We start from the raw sequence: 21,820 nt of genomic DNA, 5'->3' as shown, positions 1-21,820 counted from the left end.
TGCTTATTTCCAACTTACAGCTTGTAATCTGCAGAATCCTTTTGTGTTCAGTCTGTCTCGGTTGTCTTTATAAGTTGATGTTTAAATTTTCCGTGGTGCAGGAGTAACGCGAGTAGCAGATACTGGCACGCAAGCATGTGAAAATAACAAACGTGTGAAATTACCGTGTATATTTTGATATATAAGTCGCACCTGAGTATAAGCCGCACCTGAGTATAAGCCGCAGGACCAGACAAACCATTAAAAAAAGTGCGACTTTTAGTCCGATACTTTTTTCTTTTCTTTTCAAATTTAATCCATCGCTATTGCCTGCAGCGTTGATCGTAGCACGACCGCATACTTTTGTATTTCGCGTGATAGAGCACGTAATTGTGCACGCCGCTCGCCGAGAACGCTCGCCGAGAACGCTCGTCGACACGACGGCTGGGAAACAGCGGACTAGAAAACACGTCGCCGCTGCACAACTGCTTTTCTAACTGCATTTGTATAAAGTTAATCGCTGTATCGAAGAGCGACGCCTCAGGTTTTCTTGTTTCAACTCAGCCTGCCTGCAAAGTGAGCCACTCCAACAAAATCTTTCTTTAATCACCAAATTTATTTTATTGGGGGGGTCAAAGTGCATACATGAGAAATGATATCCTAAAGAGATAACGGGAGAGTTTCACACAAAAATGTTTTAAACCATTAGATTTTGTCACATGTGCCTCCTTAAAGAAAGACATGCTATGCCAACACACGATCAAGGACAAAAGTCACAATGGCATTGCATAACCGATGCAGTAAACAAACATTTATCATCACATTATTTTCTCTCAGCGATAGATTAATAACTAACCGACCCTAAATGTTTTAGATGAAAGCAGAAAGACGAATACGACACCGGTGGCGGAAATTAAACTCAAAATTACAGAAACATTAATGGGTATTAAGTTGAATGTCATACAGAGAGAAGTAGAGGTATTTTATCATATGCACAGCTCAAAGTGAAACAAACGCCTAGATATTTAAAGATCCATCTTTTTTTTTTTTTGAAACACGTTTTATTATTCTAAAATATCATGTATTCTTTTAACTCGTGATGTGGTTTAATTTTTTTATCTTTTTTTTGTACCCATTCTTCCTTTCCGGTTTACCGTCATTTAATTCGACAATGGAAGATTGTTTTTAAAATGTTATTTTTAATCCTCCGAATTGTATCCGAGCACTTTGTGAATGTTCCTCTCTTCTTAACCCTTGCCGTCGCCGCGGCGACCCCATCCTCACGCCTTCGTCATTTCTTCCCGACCCGACTCGTGCAGGATTCCCCGAAAATAACTTCCCGCGTCCGGAACAATTCTGCCAAAGGATTAAATGATTGCGTTTAAAAATCGCGTGCAATTCAAACGTTTTGTAACATTTAGTGCAAATGTTTTGTCATTATTACATAGCTACTTGATTGAGGTCGGGAGCCATTGCCTTCTCGTGTAAACATAGAAAAATAAACATAGCCTTTTTTCTAGCAACCAGCCGCCCATTCGTTCACAAAATCGGATGTAAACGGTGCAGAATTCCACACGATCCGCTAATAACAACATAAAACCTCGGGAGCTCGGACTGTTTATAAAAAAATATTTTCACACGGTCGTCACGGTAACCCTCATCCTGAGCCGTCACACAACAGACGCACATTTAGACTCCGGTCATTCGGTCAAACCTGCATCTTCCGAACCCGAGGCCGTCCATTAACCCCAGTAAGTGTGCTTATTTTGAAGAAATTCTGCCTCTATGTCCTCGACTGGTCCCAGCAGACTGTTATTTCATCATTTCACTCTTCTAATATTTCCAACCCACGTAAAAGAGTCCAGAGGATCGTCATATTTAATTTTAATCTGTTGTTATCTGTAGTTTTCGGGTGTTTTTTTTTTTTTTTTTTTTTTTCCTGCAGGTCATGCTGGTAAATTGACTCGTTTTAAAATAACTACATCACATTGGTAATAAAAATGAAATGAATATCATGCTTTCTTGCCATGATATTGTAACTTTGGCTGCCTAAGTAGCTTCCATGAAGAAAATATATTTATATATATATATATATAGATATATATTTATCCAAATATATATGTTTGTAAGAAAAAGGTTTGATTTTGGTTGGATTTTTTTTTTTTTTTTTTTTTTTCAATTTTTTTTTCTATACCTGACTAATTCGGTTTTACCAGAGTTTTAATTTGTCGAAGTCGGACCCGCTGATCCTGAAAGCCTCATTCGATTAAATGTACGGGTGACGACAAATGAGTAAATCAAAATAAGGGATATTAATCAATCCAGTTTTGATGGCAAAGGGCGTCTAATATCTGGTCAGAAAGTTCTCATATCAGGCATTATTTTTTTAACAGTTGAGAAATATGGAGTGAATTTGAAGCGTTAGACAGAAATCATGTGACGGTTCATAATCCCGTCAACAAATTACATCATAGGGATTAACTTTTGTTGGAATTGAAGTCAGATTCCAAGATTCCTCCTGAAATCGGGGTGGTTTTACGATAATTAGCGATCGAAATGCATTTCACACCGAGAGGAACCGGCGTTTTCGTTTTTTTTTTTTGTTTGTTTGTTTCGGATTATTTCCATTTTACTTGCGGCACAAATCAGGGAAAACTGGAAACACAAAATGTGAAAATGTGCACAAAGAAAGAAAGAAAGAAAGAAAGAAAGAAAGAAATGAAGAACTCCTGAGCACTAGAAAGATGCCACCCAAAAACGACCAAAATAATATCACCGCTTGTTAATCTCATCGGTTCATGTATAGCACCATCGTAAATCCACCTGCTTCTGCCGCAGGTCGAACGGACATGAGAAAAGTCAGTATCTCCACCTCAAATGAGATACTTGTGTGCAAATTCTATGCTTTGAATTTGAACCTCACAGAGCTGTGGTTTTACGGGTATATTCCGTGTTTTCTTTTTCTGCATGCCACGAAATGAGCGGGGGAAATGCGGGGGGTCTCTAATTTCAAAAATGCACGATATCTCCAAAATTCGGGATTTGAATTAACAATCAGTCTATTCTAGAACGTCAATAACGAGACGGTAAACAGCGCGAAAGACGGGGAACAGGAGATGAACTATGTTTACAAAGAGGAGAAGGTGTGTTTTTTACCCGCCAGACCGACGAGCGCAGGAGCCGTTTGTTTTTAGCTTCGGCTAATAAACACGACGATCCTGAAATGGGGAAACAGTTTTTAGCTCCGCGTCCGCCGCCATCTAGCACTTTTCTTAAAACCGATGCTGCCGACTGCACCGTACCTGCTGCACATTCACCCGTTTTTCCATTTAAGAGTCCGTCGCCGCTGCGCCGCTGTGGCGTTTGACCGATCTTAGCAACATGCGACAAAGTGCTGATCGAGAAAACCCTGCGGATAGTTAAAGTCGTTGAACTTCTCGAACCCGCAGTAATTTCATCCGTTTTCGACGTTTCAAATCTAGTATTATACTTTCTATAGTCTTTCCTACTTAAAAGGCATTACATTGATTTAAATTCTTGTGAATGATGCCGTTTGTCGCTTTGTAAAACTGTAAAAATGACTTTTTTGTTCATTTTATTCTTCCGTTTTCACGTGCAAAGTTTGATTCTTTACGTTTGACCAACCATGACATATTTCGTTTTGATATAAAAACCACTTTTTGCACGATTTGCTGTCACTCTCTAGCACCACGTGACCCGCATCCACACAAAACACAGTTTCAGAGAAAGGAGATGAATCTACCGTTTTCATCGTGCCCCGGAAACTCACTGTAACACAGACCTTCTTGCGATAAATTAAAAAAAATAAACATTATTTGACTCTCTCAACCGGTTAGTTAAATGATCAGATCATCAGATGACTCGGAGGTTGATGTTGTTTGGTCCGAAAAAAAATGCAGTTTGAACTTAAAGTCGTGATATGATGTCGCTCTGTTTCCAACAGGCGGGTTTGACGTGAATAAATCCTTTTACGGCAGAAATTTGTACGTTTTTTCACAAAGCAATGTTTCTTTTAATCCCTAGACCGCGGCGTACGAAGGGTAAAGAGCTTCCGTGATCAATATTCTGGTACATGGCGGTAAAGGCTGCTGCACAGAAACATGGATTTATGGTCATTTCCATTCGGTTATTAATGATTTGAATTATTATTAATTGATTTTTCAGATGATTGTGTAAAGACACACTAGCTTTAGAATTGTATTTTTATATTCAGTATTTGGATGTTTGGCGTCGTGGTAGAAATGAGTTGTGATTTGTTTTTATTCTTGTCATAATGTCATATTAGAAGGCACATCAACTCATCCTCCATCATTTCGAAGCTCTTCGATAACTTTGTCCACACACACACACACACACAGACACACACACACACACACACACACACACACACCCTCAAAGAATCCCTACCTTGAGCGAAAAGTGTCACAGTGAAACTATTTGATATAAAAGCCGCTTATAAATAGATAATTTACTTTTATTATTTTCTATATTTATAGAAAACGTGAATTATTATTTTACTTTTATTTTATTCATTGTTAATTTATTTTATTATTTTCTATAGTCATGGAAAAAAGGACTTTTTATTTTATTTTTATCTTATTTATTTTTAATTTATTTTATTATTTTCTATATTCAAAGAAAATAATGATGAAGATATTGATTTGCAATTTGGCGACTCCCGATGGAAGCAGCTGGAAGGATTTTTTTTTCTATGTTTATAGAAAAAAGAAAGTGCAAAGGATTTACTTTTGCCTTGTTTTATAGCATGAAGTGTCATGACTCTTAAGTTTTGGACTTTTTATTCTGATACGTTTTGCTCCAGGCTGGTGGAAAGAGAGTATTTTACAGACACTGTGTGCACAACTATTAGGCAAGTGATTATTTTGACCGTATCATCATTTTATCAATCATTTCCAGCTCCAAGCTGTATAAAATTGAATGCATATTGGATTTAATGCATATCATATATTTATAGCATATGAGTATTGGTGTAACAAGGGAGGGTGCGGCCGAAGAAAGATCAACATCCTTCAGCAAGGTGTGCATAATTATTATGCAGATTCTCCTCTGGAAAAATGGGCCAAAAAAATAGATTTAAGTGACTCTGAAAAGCCAAAAATGGTAAAATGTCTTCCAGACGGATGCAGAACTCTTGAAATATCTAAGATAAAGGGGCGTGAGATGATTTGACCAATGAGACGAGAGTGACGGACACGGAGGTGAGATTATCGAAGATCAGCTCGTCGGACCTTTTCGGCTTGAAAATTGATCCATTTTCGGACCTCAAGTGTCTTTCTTCAAGCGGTGCTTCAGGAAAAAGTCTGCATCCTTCAAGGAGATTTTTGATTTTCCTGCAAGCCAAGGCTCCACCACGTGTATGAAAGTAGTGGCTTCCAGGCCAGTAAAGGCCTTCAAGATGAAAAACTTCACCTGACTCAAACCCTGTTGGGAACTTTTGTTCCTTCTTAAGCATTTAATACATTTCCAGTGATAAACAGTTCCCCTCTGAACAGTGTCCGGAGGCTGTGGCTGCACAAAAAGTTGATTCTGATATGGAAAAAAGTGTTTTTTGAAATTTCAGAAATGTTTATTTGTAAATTTTGAGTTTATTATTGGGGAAAATAAACAAGTTAGATGGGAAATTCTTTGGTTTTTCATTTAGTTGTAATAATTCTGCACACTAATGATTGCCTAATAATGGTGTATGTATAGATATTCTCTTAAAAAAGCCAAAACTTTTACACCTTAAATGTTCAGGTTTGAGGGTTTGTTAGCATTTTGACCGAGTTTTCCACTGAATCCTCAAAATTACAACCTGCCTAATAATTGTGCACACAGTGTCTTTTGATTTTGATGCAAGAGTGAACAAATGTTGATGCGCTTTTTAAAAAAAACAACAACAAACAAAGCAAAACAAAACAAAATAAGCTCCACACTAGATCCTAAAAAGAACAACTGGGCTTTTTGGCTGGTGATTTGTGATGTAACCTCAGCACTGGATAAAGCACATTACCACCAGTTGGCAGCGAAAACCAAACTATAAGACTGGATTAAGCTTCTCTTCGTATATTTAGTATTTACTGCGTTTGCCTCCTGAAGAAACTCCCGAACACGGAAACAGTCAAAGCCGGGATTAGTCGAAAACATAAATCCATGTCTCTCCATCATGCTATCGCGTCGGTGAATTCGCCTCCAAATGATGGTGCAGATTAGTTTCTCTGCTGAGTTGCATTTGCCGAAAGAGCGTCGCAAACATCGTTTTAATCTCATTATAAGTCAGGTCGATATTTAAACCGGCGCAAGATTTCTAACTGCTGTTTTAAAGCCAGTTAAAGAAAACTTAGGTTTTTGGATGTCGGGTAAATTGTTAGCATCGTTTCTGACAGTGAAGCGTCGGCTAGAATCTGACGACAGAACCGAAAATTCTACTTTAGATCGCCCCGAATTTGATGTTCAAACGTCCGAAAAAAATAAAAGTCTTCGCTGTGACGTCCCGGGACCGAATATTATCGCTGACGTTGAAAAAGAAATTCCGGCCGTGACACAAACCGTTCCTCCGGAGCCGCACGGGCGTCCGGTCTCGGCGCGGCGAGTGCTACGAGTGAAGCTTTGGGAAAGTGGCGTCAGTGTGGTTTGCTGGTGTTTTCTCAGCTGGGCTGCTGGCTGAGAGCAGGCCAGGCAAGGGTTACATTCAGCTGCTGGTTGTGTTGGATCAGGGACGTGTGGCGGTAGTGAAGGACCAGCTCTTTCAGAGAAGAATACAGGTTGTAGGGTTCGGCGAAGCCGTAGCCCGTTGGCGTCCTGTAGATGACGCAGTGCTTCACATCCCCGTCGACGCTGCGGGAGATAAAAACACATTCTTTTATTCTTTTGACACTGAACAATTTGCATTGGCGCTAAAGTAGCTTTATCTTTTATTACACAATGACCGTGTTTTTCGCTTTTTTTTTTTTTTTTTATACTCAGGCATGAATTATGTGTTAAAGTATATACGGTCATTTCACATGTTTGTTATTTTCACTGGCTTGTGTGCCAGTATCTGCTACTCCTATCTTTCCTGAAAACTGAAACTTTAAACATCAAATTATAAAAACAACTGGAAGATCAAAAGGAAAATCATTTTCCGCAGACTACATGCTGCAAGTAGGGAAATATGCAGCCGGAAAGGAAGTTTGGAGTGAGCTGACATTACACCGTCCTTCTGTTCTTGGTCTCTGATTTTATCAACTAAATTCACCCACAAAAAAGCGACTTATACTCCAGTGCGACTTATAGTCCAAAAGGTACAGTAATACTTTATATTGACCTTGAAATGCCACTTAAAACTGAGAAAAATATGAATTTTGGAGTCCATTTCCATCGTGTCTCGATATGCAGTGCGTGACGTCTACACTCATGCCACGACTGGTGTTATTGGGACCCGATTATAAACTCATGATTTTTCCAATTATTGAATAGTTATTCTTTAAATACATACTACTCAAAATAAATAAAGGGAACACAATGTCACTGTAAGTCAATCACAATAATTTATAAAATGAAATTTATAAAATAATTTAATAATTTATTAAATAAAAAAAATGAAATAAAAACAAAAATCAAACAATAATAAATGATAAAAAATTAGGGAAACACTTAAAGGGAAACACTTAAACAACACAATATAACTGCAAGTCAGTCACACTTTTTTTTTAATTATTTAAAAAATGTGTGTGTGTGTATGTGTGTGTGTGTGTGTATATAAAGTAAAAATAATGAATAATAAATAAAGTCATAATAAATGATAAAAAATAAAGTAATAAATAAATGATTAACAATAATGAAATAAAAATTATTAATTCAGATATAGGATGTGTTATTTTAGTGTTCCCTTTATTTTATTGAGCTGTGTATGTGTATATATATATGTATGTGTGTGTGTGTGTGTGTGTGTATGCGCATGTGTGTGTGTGTTTAGTCCCTCATTTCCCTCATTTTTTTGTGTGTTTTGTGTCGCCTCTCTGGTTTTCCTGCGTTGCAGCACATCATCGCTGGACAACCTGAAACTAAAATCCTTTCACAAGATAAAACAATGATAAATGCACATTTGGTCAATAACAAACCAAAAAAACGTGCGCATGATAAACCCACATTTTTCGAGTGATTTTTTTTAATTTTTTTGCATATTTTTTCGCATGCAGATTTAAACCAATTTATTGAAAATTCATGCGTTTCAGGCGGTAAAAAGACATAAATCTGAATGTACTCACACAACCGAGCAGGCAAAGCAGCCTCTCTGAGTTTGGCTGTCTCGGATGAGGAAGGTGCCGTCCCTTTTCCCCCTCAGCAGCTCCTCGGCCTCCTTCCTTCTCATGCCTCCGACGTACCAACTCCTCTCCTCCTGGTGGGCATCATCTGCCAGCGTGTACGGGCTTTGGGGAATTAAGAGACGCGCATCTTAATTTTGCTAAGCGGCATCATCACCGGGGTTCGTCTGATTCCTCTGACGAAAATGAGGATTCGCAGGCGTAAAGGAAAATGATAGGTGGTAATGTGTGAAGAAGTGGAGTGATTTTTTTTCCTGAATAAATGTTGATACTCACTCTTCCTCCTCACCGTTGATACCAAGCCAGTTATCGATCTGACTCTGCCTGGTGCCTTGCTGGGTGAGCCAGCTGAAACAAGAACACACACACACACACACACACATAAATGTAAATACAGGACTGTCTCAGAAAATTAGAATATTGTGATGAAGTTCTTTATCTTCTGTAATGCAATGACAAAAACAAAAATGTCATACGTTCTGGATTCATTACAAATCAACTGACATATTGCAAGGCTTTTATTATTTTAATATTGCTGATTATGGCTTACATCTTAAGAAAAGTCAAAAATCCTATCTCAAAATATTAGAACGTCATGAAAGTAATTGTTTTTTTAATTGCATTACATAGGATAAAGAACTTTATCACAATATTCTAATTTTCTGAGACAGTCCTGTAAATAGAGAGATAATTATGAGATCGTAAAAGAACAATATTAATATATATTAGTATCATAATTTATAATATATATATTAAAGACAAACTTCATCATTGGTAAAATTAATATAAATAAACATTTCTTGTCAGGTGAACCGTTTGACGCTCCGGCCTTTAACATTTTTTGCCGATCGCTGCCAGTAACTGTTCCTGTTATTCATTACAAATCAACTGAACTATTACAAGCCTTTTATTATTTCAATATTACTGATTATGGCTTACATCTTAGGAAAACTCAAAAATCCTATCTCAAAATATTAGAATATCATGAGAAAGTAATTTTTATTTTTTTTATTGCATTGCAGAAGATAAAGAACTTTATCATGATACTCTAATTTTCTGAGACAGTCCTGTAAATAGAGAGATAATTATGAGATAGCAAAAGAATAATATTAATATATATATTAGTATCATAATTTATAATAAATATATTAAAGATAAACTTCATCATTGGTAAACTTAACATAAATAAACATTTCTTTCAAGCACAAACAGTTGAGATTAATGCTTTTTAGTGTAACACATACGACACCTTTGCAGCCTTGATCGCTATCAAGCACAGTGGGATGTAACTTGCTAAAATTTACGTTGTTTCCATTGTCAGGCAGACACACACACATACATACACACATATATATATAAAATATATAATATATATGTGTGTGTGTGTGTGTGTGTATATATATATATATACACTGCTCAAAAAAATAAAGGGAACACTTAAAAAACACATCCTAGATCTAAATGAATGAAATATTCTTATGAAATACTTTGCTCTTTACACAGTTGAATGTGCTGACAACAAAATCACACAAAAATGATCCATGGAAATCAATTGTATCAACCCATGGAGGTCTGGATTAGGAATCACACTCAAAATTAAAGTGTAAAAACAAACTCCAGGCTGATCCAACTTTGATGTAATGTCCTTAAAACAAGTCCAAATGAATCTGTGTTGCTTCCTGAGTGGACACTATGATTTCACACAAGTGGGATTGACTTGGAGTTACATTGTGTTGTTCAAGTGTTCCCTTTGTTTTTTTGAGCAGTATATATATATATATATTATATATATACACACACGTGCTTATATATGTGTGTGTGTGTGTGTGTATACACATTTTAAATTATGAAAAAAAAAAAGACACAGGTAAAGGTGAATATTACAAAGTGTAAGTTCTGACTTACAGTAAATATTGATCTCTGATCTTCCGGAGCTCCACCAGGTCGGGCTTCAGGCGATTCATTTTCCTGTCCACCTCCATGTGATCCAACACCTTCCTCCGAAGCTCTTCCTCCAACTTCTTCTTGCTATTGTGAATCTCCCCCACCCTGGACTGCAGCTCCTCCGGGTTGTTTTGGATCCTTGAGTTAGAAAAAAAAGGAAAAAAAAAGTTTATAGGAGTTACAGGATCTATCTGACTGATTTTTTTAACAAAACAACAGATTTTCCTGAAAGAAACTAATACAATGTTGTTGGTGTTATTATTATTATTATTATTATTACAAATTGGCGTCTATCCTATTTATCTTATTCTGCATATTTCCATTCAGTCTGAAGCCAATTAAAATAAAATTTCGAAATATTTTCCGCTCCGGTCCGGATCTTCCGTGTTGAAACGCTTTCCAGATTCGAAACGACTTTATCTCAACACAGTCGTGCAATAAATGTATCGTCCGTTTTATCCCGTTCACACCCTGCTTATTTTTGTTTGTTTATTTTATTTTCGTAATCGTTCACTCGTCGTTTAGTTTTGATTTTCTATTTTTCACCCTTACTGTCTTCTTTTTTTCCTCCCCCCATCCTGTTGTCTCTTCTCACCCTCAATGTCGTCGTTCTTCTCTTTGTGGACGTCTTTGACTATTTTCTAACTGTCTTCTAATCGTCCCTCTATTCATCGACGTCACGTTTTTCAATGAACCACGCCGAGCTTCGGTTTCGCAAACCATGAGAAAAATCGATAAATATCTCCCCGAATGGTTGAGCAAATCGGTCCTCACACGATATAATCCGTCCGGTGAAGCAGATTTGATTGTATCGTGTGACTTTTTTTTTTTTTTGCGCGCTAAATCCGGTTGCACGAGATTATCAGACTATATAATCTGGATTGGTCCGCTCGTTCTTATGTCCAATAACTGAATTATGTTAATAACGGCCCCCGATCAAGATATTAGATCGGATCGGCTGGATATAGATCGTGTCTTTCGTCACGGACTAAAAAGCAGCTTGGATGATAAGTATGTTGAAAAGTTTTGAAAGTATCTTAACGCGACGCTTACTTCTCGGTGTCGGCGTTGCCGTCTAGCGTGAGGAACATGTCGATGTATTCCTTGCTGTAGCGGTCCTGGGTCTCGCACTCCTCCTCGAAAATACGAATGATCTCGCTGAAAGCCTCGATGGCGGTCCGTTTGGTCTGCACCTCCTGCACACGCAAGAAAAAACACTTATTTTATTCATTAAAATGTATTTTTGTCACTCTATCTATATTGTTGTTTAGTTCTAGTTGTTGTCTGTTGTCTACTTGTATGCTGTCTATTTATTTGTGGATTTTTTTATTTTATTTTGGTCTTGCTGTATCCCGTCTTCTGCCTTTCTATTTCTATTTATACTCATATTTATTTGGTATTTATTTCCTTTTTTGTGACACTATAACTGTCACGCTGCTGTGACAAAGGAATTTCAATAATGTTTATCTTTTTTTATCTTAAAGGTAGAGATAAGGACAATATCTTGTATTTTTCAAGCGTTGCGTCATCCTAAAATTACATTCATTCGCATTGAAAAACGATAATTTACCGATGGCTCGTCGGTCGCAAGTGTTATTTGTTAAAAGTTTGTTTTAGCGATGGATGACGCCTTACCTGCGATGTTTGGTTCAATTCATCGTACAAACGGTCGTACTCTTTGCTCTTCTCTTCGTATCGATCCTGAAATGTCTTGAGCTGCTCTCCGACCGCATCGATGTCGACTTCCATCACAACATTCTGCGCAAATGAGCACAATATTTAAATGCGTCGGCTTTTACGAAATTCACTCGTCGCGGTTCGTCTACGAAACGTCCGGTGACCCAACCTGCTGGTATTTGGAGACGGGGAAGAGTAACCGGGTGTCCAGTTTGGAGTTGTACTGAGCCAGTGACTTGTTCTGGTAATGCCGGATCAGATCGACCACGGAAGGGAAGAGCAGCGGCTCCGAGAAACCATACTTTCCCGCACGATGGAAGATCTTGATTAGTTTGTTAGAGCCGTCTTTTCTGCAAAGATGAAAGTGTAACCGCCATAAATACTCGTGTTTAAAGGGCAACAATCACAAATCGTTGTTCTTGTTCTTCCCCATCCAACGGCACCAATGCAGATTTCAGGCTGATAAAATGCTGTTTCTTGGTAAAAGCATTCCGAGGTCATCCGTTTATTGCTTTACTTTAGAAAATGTCTGTTTTTTTGTTTTTTTTTTCACGTTAGGACGCTTCATATTTCTTTCCAGAAGCCGAAGGTAAAGCGGCGAATAAGGATTACAATTTGAATCGTCGCTAAACATGGACGGGGATGCAAAGACGTGTCCGATGAAGGTGTTCAGATATTTTGCGAGCAAAAACGCAAAACCAACAAGGGTATTTTTTGAAAAAGCTTTGCAGAAACCACAGAATGGCCATAAAAGTTAGCGGACGGTAAGCTAAGGGGTGTTTGTTGAAATCTGCAGCGGTAATATGCTAGCATATAACGCTAATAAAAAGCACTTTTTTGCATCAAGTTGATCAATTTCATATCTTTAGCGAACTGCTAAACACCTTTTAACTCTTTGTGAAGGTCAACACGTCAGGACTTCTGACAACACGGATGGAATAATGGATTTTGTTTGTATTGTTGTTCATATTATTATTCTGATAACCGCTAGCCGCTAATCAGGATATGTAGCTTACTGCTTTTTACAATGCGACATAATTAAAATTGAGTATAAATAAATAGAAGCTGTGATTCCTCCGGCACCATTCAGGTTTCTCATCTGGCACCTTGATGTAAACAGCGTTTCATAAAAACCAAGATGGATATAGAAGTATTGAAAATCACCCCTTTATCTTGCGTTTACCTCAGTGTGAGAGTGTATTCTCCCTTCGCTCTGCTGGAAGCGTCTCGGACCAGGAATGTGCCGTCAGGCGTGTTTCTCATCATCACGTTTACTTCATCTCTAATCCAACACAGAATACGTCATTTCAGTTCGTTCAGGAGCAAAGTAGGAAAATAAAATCAGGCAAAGAAAAATATTTCTGTACGTTTTGTTCTATTATTGCTTTTCGGACAGCGTTAGGGGTCTTTTAGTGTTTGTTATCTGCAAGGTAGATCTTGGACGCCTCCAATAGCGGTTCCCAAAAGTTCTATCCGTACTCGGAAAATGGAGTCATAATAAAAGTATCGAGTTTTGTTTATTAATTTTAGCAATGCTGCCGCGACTGCCACCTCAAGAGATTAAGAGTTTAACCCGGAGGAGAAAGGCCAGTTTACGCCTGACGATAAAATCCAGATTAAAAATCTTTGCAACCGAATTTTCCCGTCCTTTCATACCGAATAAAAAAAAAAACCCCGCAAAGAGAACATTTACATTTGAATCCGAGCGCTGACTTTTAATGTATCGCGTTATTCCTCGACTCCACCCGGTCAAGGTCGGACTAAAGAAAGCATAAATGCACTAAAAGGAGGGTGTCGATATCCGAAATGCGATTAACCGATTAAGAAAACGCTGAATTTTGCCAACGTACTTGGCGATGCTTCCCCAGTACCACTCCACATCCGACAGCTGCTCGTCGGCGGCGCCGGAGTCGCACGCCGCCATACTTCTGGTGACGCCGCTCTTGTGGAGACACTCTGATCAGGGAATGGGTGAAAGACAAAAAAAAATAGGTGGATCGGTACACTCTAAAATAATCGACTTATTTCAAATCGCGGCCCTTTAATTGACGCGTTGCTTGCGGAAAGAACTCGTCGTCGACGCCGGTCGGCCTTCAAATCTATCAGGAACACATGGATATTGGCTGAAAGGGTGAAAAATAACCGATATAGCCGATGGGTTTGCAGGTTTGATGGTGGAACCATCAAGCCTGCGTTATCCAGTGCGGAGAAAAGAAAACAGGGAGTTTGTTCTTGGCCGGTCCTTTATCTTCGTGTAGCAAAGGGAACATCAACTTCTCAGCAGCACATCGAGAAGTTGAAGAAGACGCCCGATCAGATGTCGCTCGAGGCCGTAAGATACAGTAAAAGTCTGTTTTCTAACTCTTCAGCCTCAATATTAGTTCCATTTGATTTTGAAGCGCTCGCTCCCATAGTTTTGCGAGCATAATAATAATAATAAAACGTAGCGCCACGCTAAGTGCTGCTAATCGAGAGGCCGGATGAAGATCCGAGTAGCTCCGCGGGATCAGATCGGGACAAAGAGAGGAAAGGAATTTCACATCATCGGCGATGAAAAATGACTTATTTAATGGAGGATGTTCAGAAGGAAAGATGGCGTGTTGTGACCGCGTCTTTTAAGATTTGTCTTTTAAAGTTTTAAGAAGAGTCGGTCGTAGTCCCGCAGGGATTATTTAATCTAAAACGTTCATTGTTATCGTCCATCTGATCGACACCATTTACCCGCCGCGTAGACAAAAGATCACAAACGCTCTTGTTTATTGTGTTGCTCTGACCAAACCACTGGTTGAAGTCCATATAATGAAAAAGAAAGTCAACTTATAAAGTGAAAACGTTTAAAAAAATGGTTTAGTTTCAATCGGCGAGGACCTTCGGGGACACAAAGACACCCGATGTCTTGATAGCGACAGCTCCGTCGGCACTCTTCGTTTTGATAAACGTTAAACGAAAAGAAAAGTACCTTCTTCCCTCGGCGCGTCGGTCCTCACGTCAGGAAACACATCGCCGTTGTCGTCGGGCGAAGGGAGGTCCCGCAGGAACGCCGTCGGACTACGAGTCGGAGCCTCACTGTCGTCCCGGCTCATCTCCGGCTCCGAGAACTCTGCAACGGCAAGCGTAGAACTGCCCGGCGTTACCCAGCATGTCCGTCCGAGCCGGTCTCTATGTGGCTATCTGCGCTTTGTGTGTGTTATGTTTTCACGGCTGGCCTACTGACAAGGACTCCGGAGAGAGATATCGTCGCGCTGCTTAGTCTTGCGCCATGTGGGAGACTCTGTCCAGACTAGTTTGCTGACAGGTGACACTGTCTGACTGCCTAAAATACCAGAACTGGCACTCCTCGACACCCAGCGCACTCGGGCTGAATCAGTGTTGCTCAGCACTCGACCTCGCCTCGCCTCGCCTCGCCTCGCCTAACAAACGACAGCTGTCCGCAACGAGATGCCATGTTTGCCCGAAAGGCCGGCGTTGATGCGCCCCTGTGTTTGTTTATTGTCCCCGTGTTTGTTAAATGCGGCGCCGGAGATGGAGAGTAAGATGAGAACCCGAAGCTTAATATTTATTTGTGAAATGCACCCGCGCACTTACAAGGGTGGAGAAAGAGGTAGACTGTCAGAAGTTGATGTAAGCCATTCCTTCGGCGCTTGTGATGGCATGCATGGAGATGCATTAAATTGCAACTGAAGACAGAGCTGTATGAGGGAATATGTATGCTGTTGTAAAATTAGAAAGGGCACGAACTCATTAAACCTCGGCCTACATACGGGGGAAGTTCTGTCAAAACTTGCCCGGTCATGACCGACCCGGCTCCGAACAAATACCGGGATTTATCAACCCCGACCCGTTCGGACGATATGTTCCCGGCTGTCGTGCTCAGAAAAGTTTGCTCGTTTGTCTCGTATTTAAAGCCAAACGACGAAGCGGGGTCGGTTTAAAGATGGAGTCGCAGCATCTTTACCGCGTAATTCTAGAGTTTCAAGACTCGTCTGCTGTTTTATGTTTAGCTCCCGGTGATATTAGTTGCTAACAAGCACAGCCGTCACTACCAATAGTTGCGCAGCCGTGGCGACACCATGGCAACGTCCACGATGGACCGACCAAACGTGAAATCCCCCAAATCAGACTGGTTTGAGACCTTTCGGCTGATCTACGCCAGGGGTGGGCAACTATTTTGGCCGGCGGGCCACATTTCTTATTTAATATTTCTGCGCGAGCCACCTAGGTAATCATGCCAATTGAACAAAATGAAAATTGCAGTTTTTAAATATCTACCAACATTATTTTGTATGGAATCATTCATAGTAAAATGAAACAAAAGGAAAAAATAAGGAGTTTCTAAATTCAATATTGATTTAAAATACTTTGAAAATAGTTTGGCGGGACGTGAAATTATTCATAAATAACCTCAGTTTTAATTTGCTGAGATTTTATTTCTTGTTCTGCAAACTTTTGTCATTTAAATCGGCAATAACATCAGTTTTTTTTACTGCCAAACTACCGTACTTGTGTTGGTCGCATTCCGATTTTAATGGTTTGTGCCTCTATTTCCTTAAAAATAGATAAAAATGTGTGCTTGTTTTGTGAAATGACAGGGAACGGACCCAAAGTGGGTACAGTTGTCAGAAATTGGCATATTTATAAATACCACACATATTTGACCTTTTGTATTTTTCTGTTATTGAGCCACCGGTTAAATGAGTCGAAATTCAGCCCTGTTGAGCCGCATTCTGTAATAACGGTGCATTTTGTAATAAACGTCCAAAATGTAATCACTTTTTCATTTCATTTTGTAATAAAGCCGCATTTTGTAATAAACTGCCGCATTTTGTAATAAACTGCCCCAACGCATTTTGTAATAAATTTTTTTCCGCATTATGTAATAAGTTATTACATTTTGAGAAGATTATTACAAAATGCACTTGCAACTTTTTTATTCTCTAGGAAATGTAATAACATGGAATTTATACAATATTCTCTGTAGATGCAACCTTTGAATAGTGTACTGATAGTAATTGCTAAGTACTGCTACTAGGCTAATACAGTGATACTAATAATAGGCCTAGCTTTTACAAATACTTTTAAGTAAAATAAAATACAATTAACAAACTTATCCTTTAGAATTGTTATTACATAATGCACCATGTTATTACATTTCCTAGAAAATAAAAAAGTTGCAAGTGCATTTTGCAATGATCTTCTCAATATGTAATAACTTATTACATAATGCAGCAAAATTTATTACAAAATGCGTCTTTATTACAAAATGATATGAAAAAAATATCACATTTTGGACGTTGCGGCTCAAAATGCGGCTCAACAGCCCTTAATGCTCTGCTCATCTATCTACATGTGCTTTATATATTTTAAAAAAGCATTTTGTATATATCATAGTGTATCTAGAAGCCTTTTATGGCCTGAACATGTGAGTGAGTGTTGGGCGTCCGGGCTGGTCGGATTGTTTTTTTTTTTTTTTAAATGCCACAGGATGATACACAACGGAAGCAACACATGGAGACTCTTTGGTTTTTGGATCTCCGGACGGACGGACGGAAGGTCGTCCATCGAGCCAGTTTGACATTTGAAGTCTTATTAGGCCCTCGGTCACGCGACGCCACTGAAATGGAAGAGCGAATTCCGAACGATAAAAGCCGCCGTCGGACGTCGACTCCTCCCGGTTTCTTCCGTTGGCGTCATTTTCCCCGAGGTGCGACGGGAAAACGTTGTCACGTCATGGAAAAAAGAAACGACTTTAACTTTACCTTGATCAGCCGGCGACAACTCCGGCCTGGCAGCCACGGAAATGTCTCCCTGCCGTTCCGATTGGTGGAGCGGCGAGGTCTTCGTCGGAGGACGTACAGAACGGGGCTCCGGATTATCCCCCATATGGTTGGTATTTTGGTCCGCAAGATGGAGGGACGCTAATGATGACGTCGGAAAATCAGCCGGCTGGAGCCGGTCGTCCTCCGAGCGGAGCCGTAAACCCTCATCCGCCATGTTGGCGATGAAGACGAAAGAGCGGAGCTAGGTTTTACCGCGGCGGGGAAGCGGCGCCACGCTGTGAGCCACGGAGCTGTTGATCACATGCTATCGGCTTGCAATTGCGCTCACGGCCGAGGACGGAGAGGGCGACGGCACGGAGATCGTGGATGCCGTTTGTTGCGGAGGTAGACCTCGTTCTGCGGCCCGAATCCATGGTTTAAACACATCCCGGAGCAACGTGACCACGGCGCCTTCTGTCCATGACTTGTATGCTCAAGGGGAGTTCACACAAGCGCTACTCTGCGACTCAGTCATTGGTCTGAAGGGATCCATACCTGGCGCCCGCAGAACAACCGTTAGCGAGCGTTCGGATGCTTCGGCGACAGGTTCATTTACTCCCTGACATCGGCTCTGGAGCCGGAGAACGACCGACTGAACCGTCTGATTCCTCCTCAACGTTTCATGAGTCGCCTCGAAAGAACACCTAAAACGGAAAGAGTCAGAGAATCATCTCTCCGGGACGAGGAGCCTCTTGTGTCGCGGTCGCGTCGTCTTTAAGATTTGAATTGGATTTCCCGGAAACGTCGAGGTGTTTTTCTACCCCGATGTATTCATGTGTCGGTGAAAAGATGGAAATGTAACTAAATAACCGACCTTTGACCGACACGGACTCTGATTTTTGTTTTCAGTGAAATGTCGCTGCTTGGTAAACCATGAAAAATGACGAGTACAGTCGCCGTGACATTTAATGTGATGGTCAGAACATAAGAGGCAGGACTGGAAATATCCTGAGTCAAACAAAATGTCGATATTTGGTTGTTTTTTTCTTTTTTTTGGAATTACCAATGAGGAATTTATTAAAAATCTTCATACGAAGACGTACAAAATCTCCCCTCGTAGCTTAGAGAGAGAGCGAGAGCTCCATTACAGCAGGTCAGCGGCCAAAATTAAAGAGATTAAATCTGCTATTGACACAACATTCAACCAGAGACATATTTAAACCCATATCTGATCAGAGCAGATGTAAATCTCATGACGCTCCATCGGTTTAACGTGCAAAGCAGAAAAACGCCGTGCTTTGCGTCCATCGGGTTTCCTTCAAGGAGGTCTTGGTGCCGATATCACCAAGACCGCGACACGGTAAAGATTTGAATTCCGTCGCAGCATCTGGGATTAGTCGGCGGTTTTAAGAGCCCACACCTTCGATAATGGCGATCAAACCGACGTCGTACCGAAAAAGAACCGATTTGATGTTCAGGGAATCATCAACGGTTGTATCTATGAAAAGCAAGTTGAAAAAAAAAAAAAAAAAAAAAATCACGCAAAAATACGGCGTCGATTTTCAAACAACAAGTCGTGATGCATCGCATTTTGTTTTAAATGCCCTTTAAGGCGTCGGGGGAATCAAAAAGCACGTCGCGTCGATAACGCGACGATCCGGACCGACCGGTTCTGAATCTCACTAAATTCCGTGTTACGGGAAAAAAAAAAAAAAAAGAAAATTCAAAACGCGATCGCTTTCAACCGACGAAGAATTCAGCTTTGCGGTCGGGACGTGGTAATGCAGATTAAAAGTGAAGGCATTCAAAATGGTGACATCATCGAGATCTATCCGGCGGTACGCAGTTTCAAATTAAATCCTTACGTCTCGTCAATTTCAAGCGTCTCCCGAAACGACGGATCCGGTCCGAAAAGATCCAGTGAGAACGTAGCGTGTAAATAACAACATCGCCCCTGTATTACCTTTCACGGCAGCACACCTGCAAACATCGATTACAATCACCGTCCCGACTTACGAGCCGACGTCGGTCGGTCGGTCGAAGCCGAAGATATCCTGCGTTCCGGTTCAGTTGCCGTTTAGGGCGACGTCCCAAAAGTGGGACGGCCGACGTTCGCCATATCTGCGTAACACCTCGAAGCTTCCCGTCGTCCCGTACCTAAGCTCGTAATTACATGTGCAACGACGGGGGCGGGAGGGGGCGGAGGGTGAACGTGCAAGGAACTTCCAAAAATGCCAACTTCCGTTTTTAGGCGACGTCCGACGAGACGGTACGATTAGAAAATCGAGCGGCGCGGGATCGACGCACCTACCTGGGGCACGGCAGAAGGGCCGGGCGGCGGAGGAAGCCGACGTTTCGTCGACATCCATGAAGCGGCGAAGAGACGTGGCCGGACCCACACGTGGCTCGGATCAAACCAACCACCGGCCTGGATCCTCACACCATCCTATGTCCTTCCGTCCCCCAACTCCTCCTATCCCGTGCTGCCTCTTCTCCCGTGTCCTCCATCTTTTAAAAAAAATCCCGTCCACTCGGCCGTCCTCCGTCCCCTGCGAGTGACACTTTTTCCCACGTTGCCATTCCTCCGCCGGAGAAGTCCCGCGTTTTAATGAAAATCAATCCCCCAATGGAAGCATGACTCACTTTCTGGCTGTACTTTTACATGCCGAAGCAAAAAAAAAAAAAAAAAAAAAAAAACACTTTTTTTTTTTTTTTTTTTTTTTGTGGAAGGGGGTGTGCAAATTAAAATATCTTTCAAAAAAAAAATGTATAAATATAGCAAAAAAAAAAAAAAAAAACTATGCAGGTTTTAGAGTTTATGCAGGTAAAGACAGAGAAAAAAAAAAACAAAAAAAAACCTGCACCGGTCTTCGCACTCCTACTCTTTTTCACAGTTTGCGAGCAGAGTGGATGCACGGTGGGGGGACGGAGGCATGAGAATGAGTCGGTGGGAAAAAAAAAAAAAAGCCGCACATATAAATAAATAAGGGAAGGGTGCCACTGTTGCTATACAGAGCGAGGCGCTTAGCAATCTCCTGAAATTCTATTGGCCGGCGTGTTGCCATGTGCTCGGGAATCAGCAGAGATGCTGCTAACAAATCAAGGAAATGTTCTAATATTAGACTGTATGTATCTAGGCAGCGGGAGCCCCTGACCTCTCAACTCCGCCGGCATTACATTCCACTTCGCAGATCAGCATAATGGAAGAAGTGGTGTGGAAGAAAGCGGTTCAAAAAACTGTCGGGTCACCGTCATCCTCCCTCCTCCCCTTAAAAAAAAAAAAAAGAAAAAGAAAAACAGATGCAACCCCGGCTTCCTTTAGCGCGGCGCTACCTCGCTTAGGAGATCCTCCTAGTCACGGTGCCGAGCTAAAGAGCGGGAGGACGCGTTCCTGTGCGAATAGTTATAAAAACGCACGGCGTTTTCTTCCGATAACCTCCTTTTTTTTAGTCGACGAGAACCTGCCTCCTCCGGTGGAAATCCGCCGCTTAAAACTAGGTCATCAAACGGAAGGTTAGACAAGAGGAAAACATTGTTATGATAATTTGTATTGTGGGCTGAGGCGGGACATCGGCGAGGCTGGGGTTTCAAACCAACGTTGATCCCGGTGCCGAGGGAATATTCAGTATTTCGCCGTTCCGGTTAACTTCTTTACTTTTGGAGACGTCACATTTGCAGGATGTGAATGGCTCACGAGGGAACACTGAAATAACACTTCCTGGAATCTGAATCAATGAAATATTTCTTATGAAATATTTTGTCGTTTACATTGTTGAACGTGCCGACAACAAAATCACACCGAAATAATGGATGGAGATGAAATGTGTGAACCCATACACTCCAAACGAAAGTGTGAAAACACACCACAGGCTGATTTAATGTCCTTAAAACAAGTCCAAATTGTTGCTTCCTAAGTGGACACTTTCATTTCACACAAGTGGGATTGACTTGGAGTTACATTGTGTTGTTTAAGTGTTCCCTTTATTTTCCATGATTTATTCTTATTTTATTTATTATTTTTACTTGATCATATATATATATATATATATATATATATATATAGTGTGAGTGAGTTGGAGTTACATTGTGTTGCCTAAGATTTCCCTTTATTTTTTATTATTAATTATTATTATGTTT

At 40.5% G+C, this 21,820-nt stretch overlaps 1 protein-coding gene across 2 annotated transcripts; it reads right to left on the bottom strand.

The window, feature by feature from the left end:
* Positions 1 to 576: 576 nt before the first annotated feature.
* Positions 577 to 20,667, bottom strand: LOC147226116 (phosphatidylinositol 3-kinase regulatory subunit beta-like). Of its 2 annotated transcripts, XM_086161794.1 has the most exons (12): positions 19,995 to 20,667; positions 17,684 to 18,387; positions 14,887 to 15,027; positions 13,778 to 13,883; positions 13,111 to 13,209; positions 12,097 to 12,277; positions 11,886 to 12,008; positions 11,304 to 11,446; positions 10,212 to 10,388; positions 8,583 to 8,654; positions 8,250 to 8,411; positions 577 to 6,837 (listed from the first exon to the last, which is right to left on the bottom strand). In XM_086161794.1, exons 2-12 carry the CDS (start codon positions 17,916 to 17,918, stop codon positions 6,648 to 6,650), a joined length of 1,629 nt encoding a protein of 542 aa, XP_086017920.1. In that variant the 5' UTR covers positions 17,919 to 18,387; positions 19,995 to 20,667; the 3' UTR covers positions 577 to 6,647. The 2 variants fall into 2 exon arrangements, with proteins under 2 accessions (XP_086017920.1, XP_086017921.1); XM_086161795.1 differs by lacking the exon at positions 17,684 to 18,387.
* Between the last annotated feature and the right edge of the window lie 1,153 nt (positions 20,668 to 21,820).

This window comes from Fistularia commersonii, chromosome 16 (assembly GCF_037954325.1).
Source record: "Fistularia commersonii isolate RoL2024-O1a breed Wild chromosome 16, RoL_Fcom_v1.0, whole genome shotgun sequence".
Lineage (NCBI taxonomy): Eukaryota > Metazoa > Chordata > Actinopteri > Syngnathiformes > Fistulariidae > Fistularia > Fistularia commersonii.
The sequence above is the reverse complement of the archived record's forward strand: the minus strand, read 5'-3'. Positions and strand labels throughout refer to the sequence as shown.

Bases quoted from the DNA above. Each gene is read 5' to 3' on its own strand.
- LOC147226116 (XM_086161794.1), bottom strand. From the start codon at position 17,918: ATGGCGGATGAGGGTTTACGGCTCCGCTCGGAGGACGACCGGCTCCAG. The intron at 13,210-13,777 runs GTACGTTGGCAA...GTGTTGGATTAG, and splicing joins TACTGGGGAAGCATCGCCAA to AGATGAAGTAAACGTGATGA. The intron at 10,389-11,303 runs GTAAGCGTCGCG...TTCTAACTCAAG, and splicing joins GGCAACGCCGACACCGAGAA to GATCCAAAACAACCCGGAGG.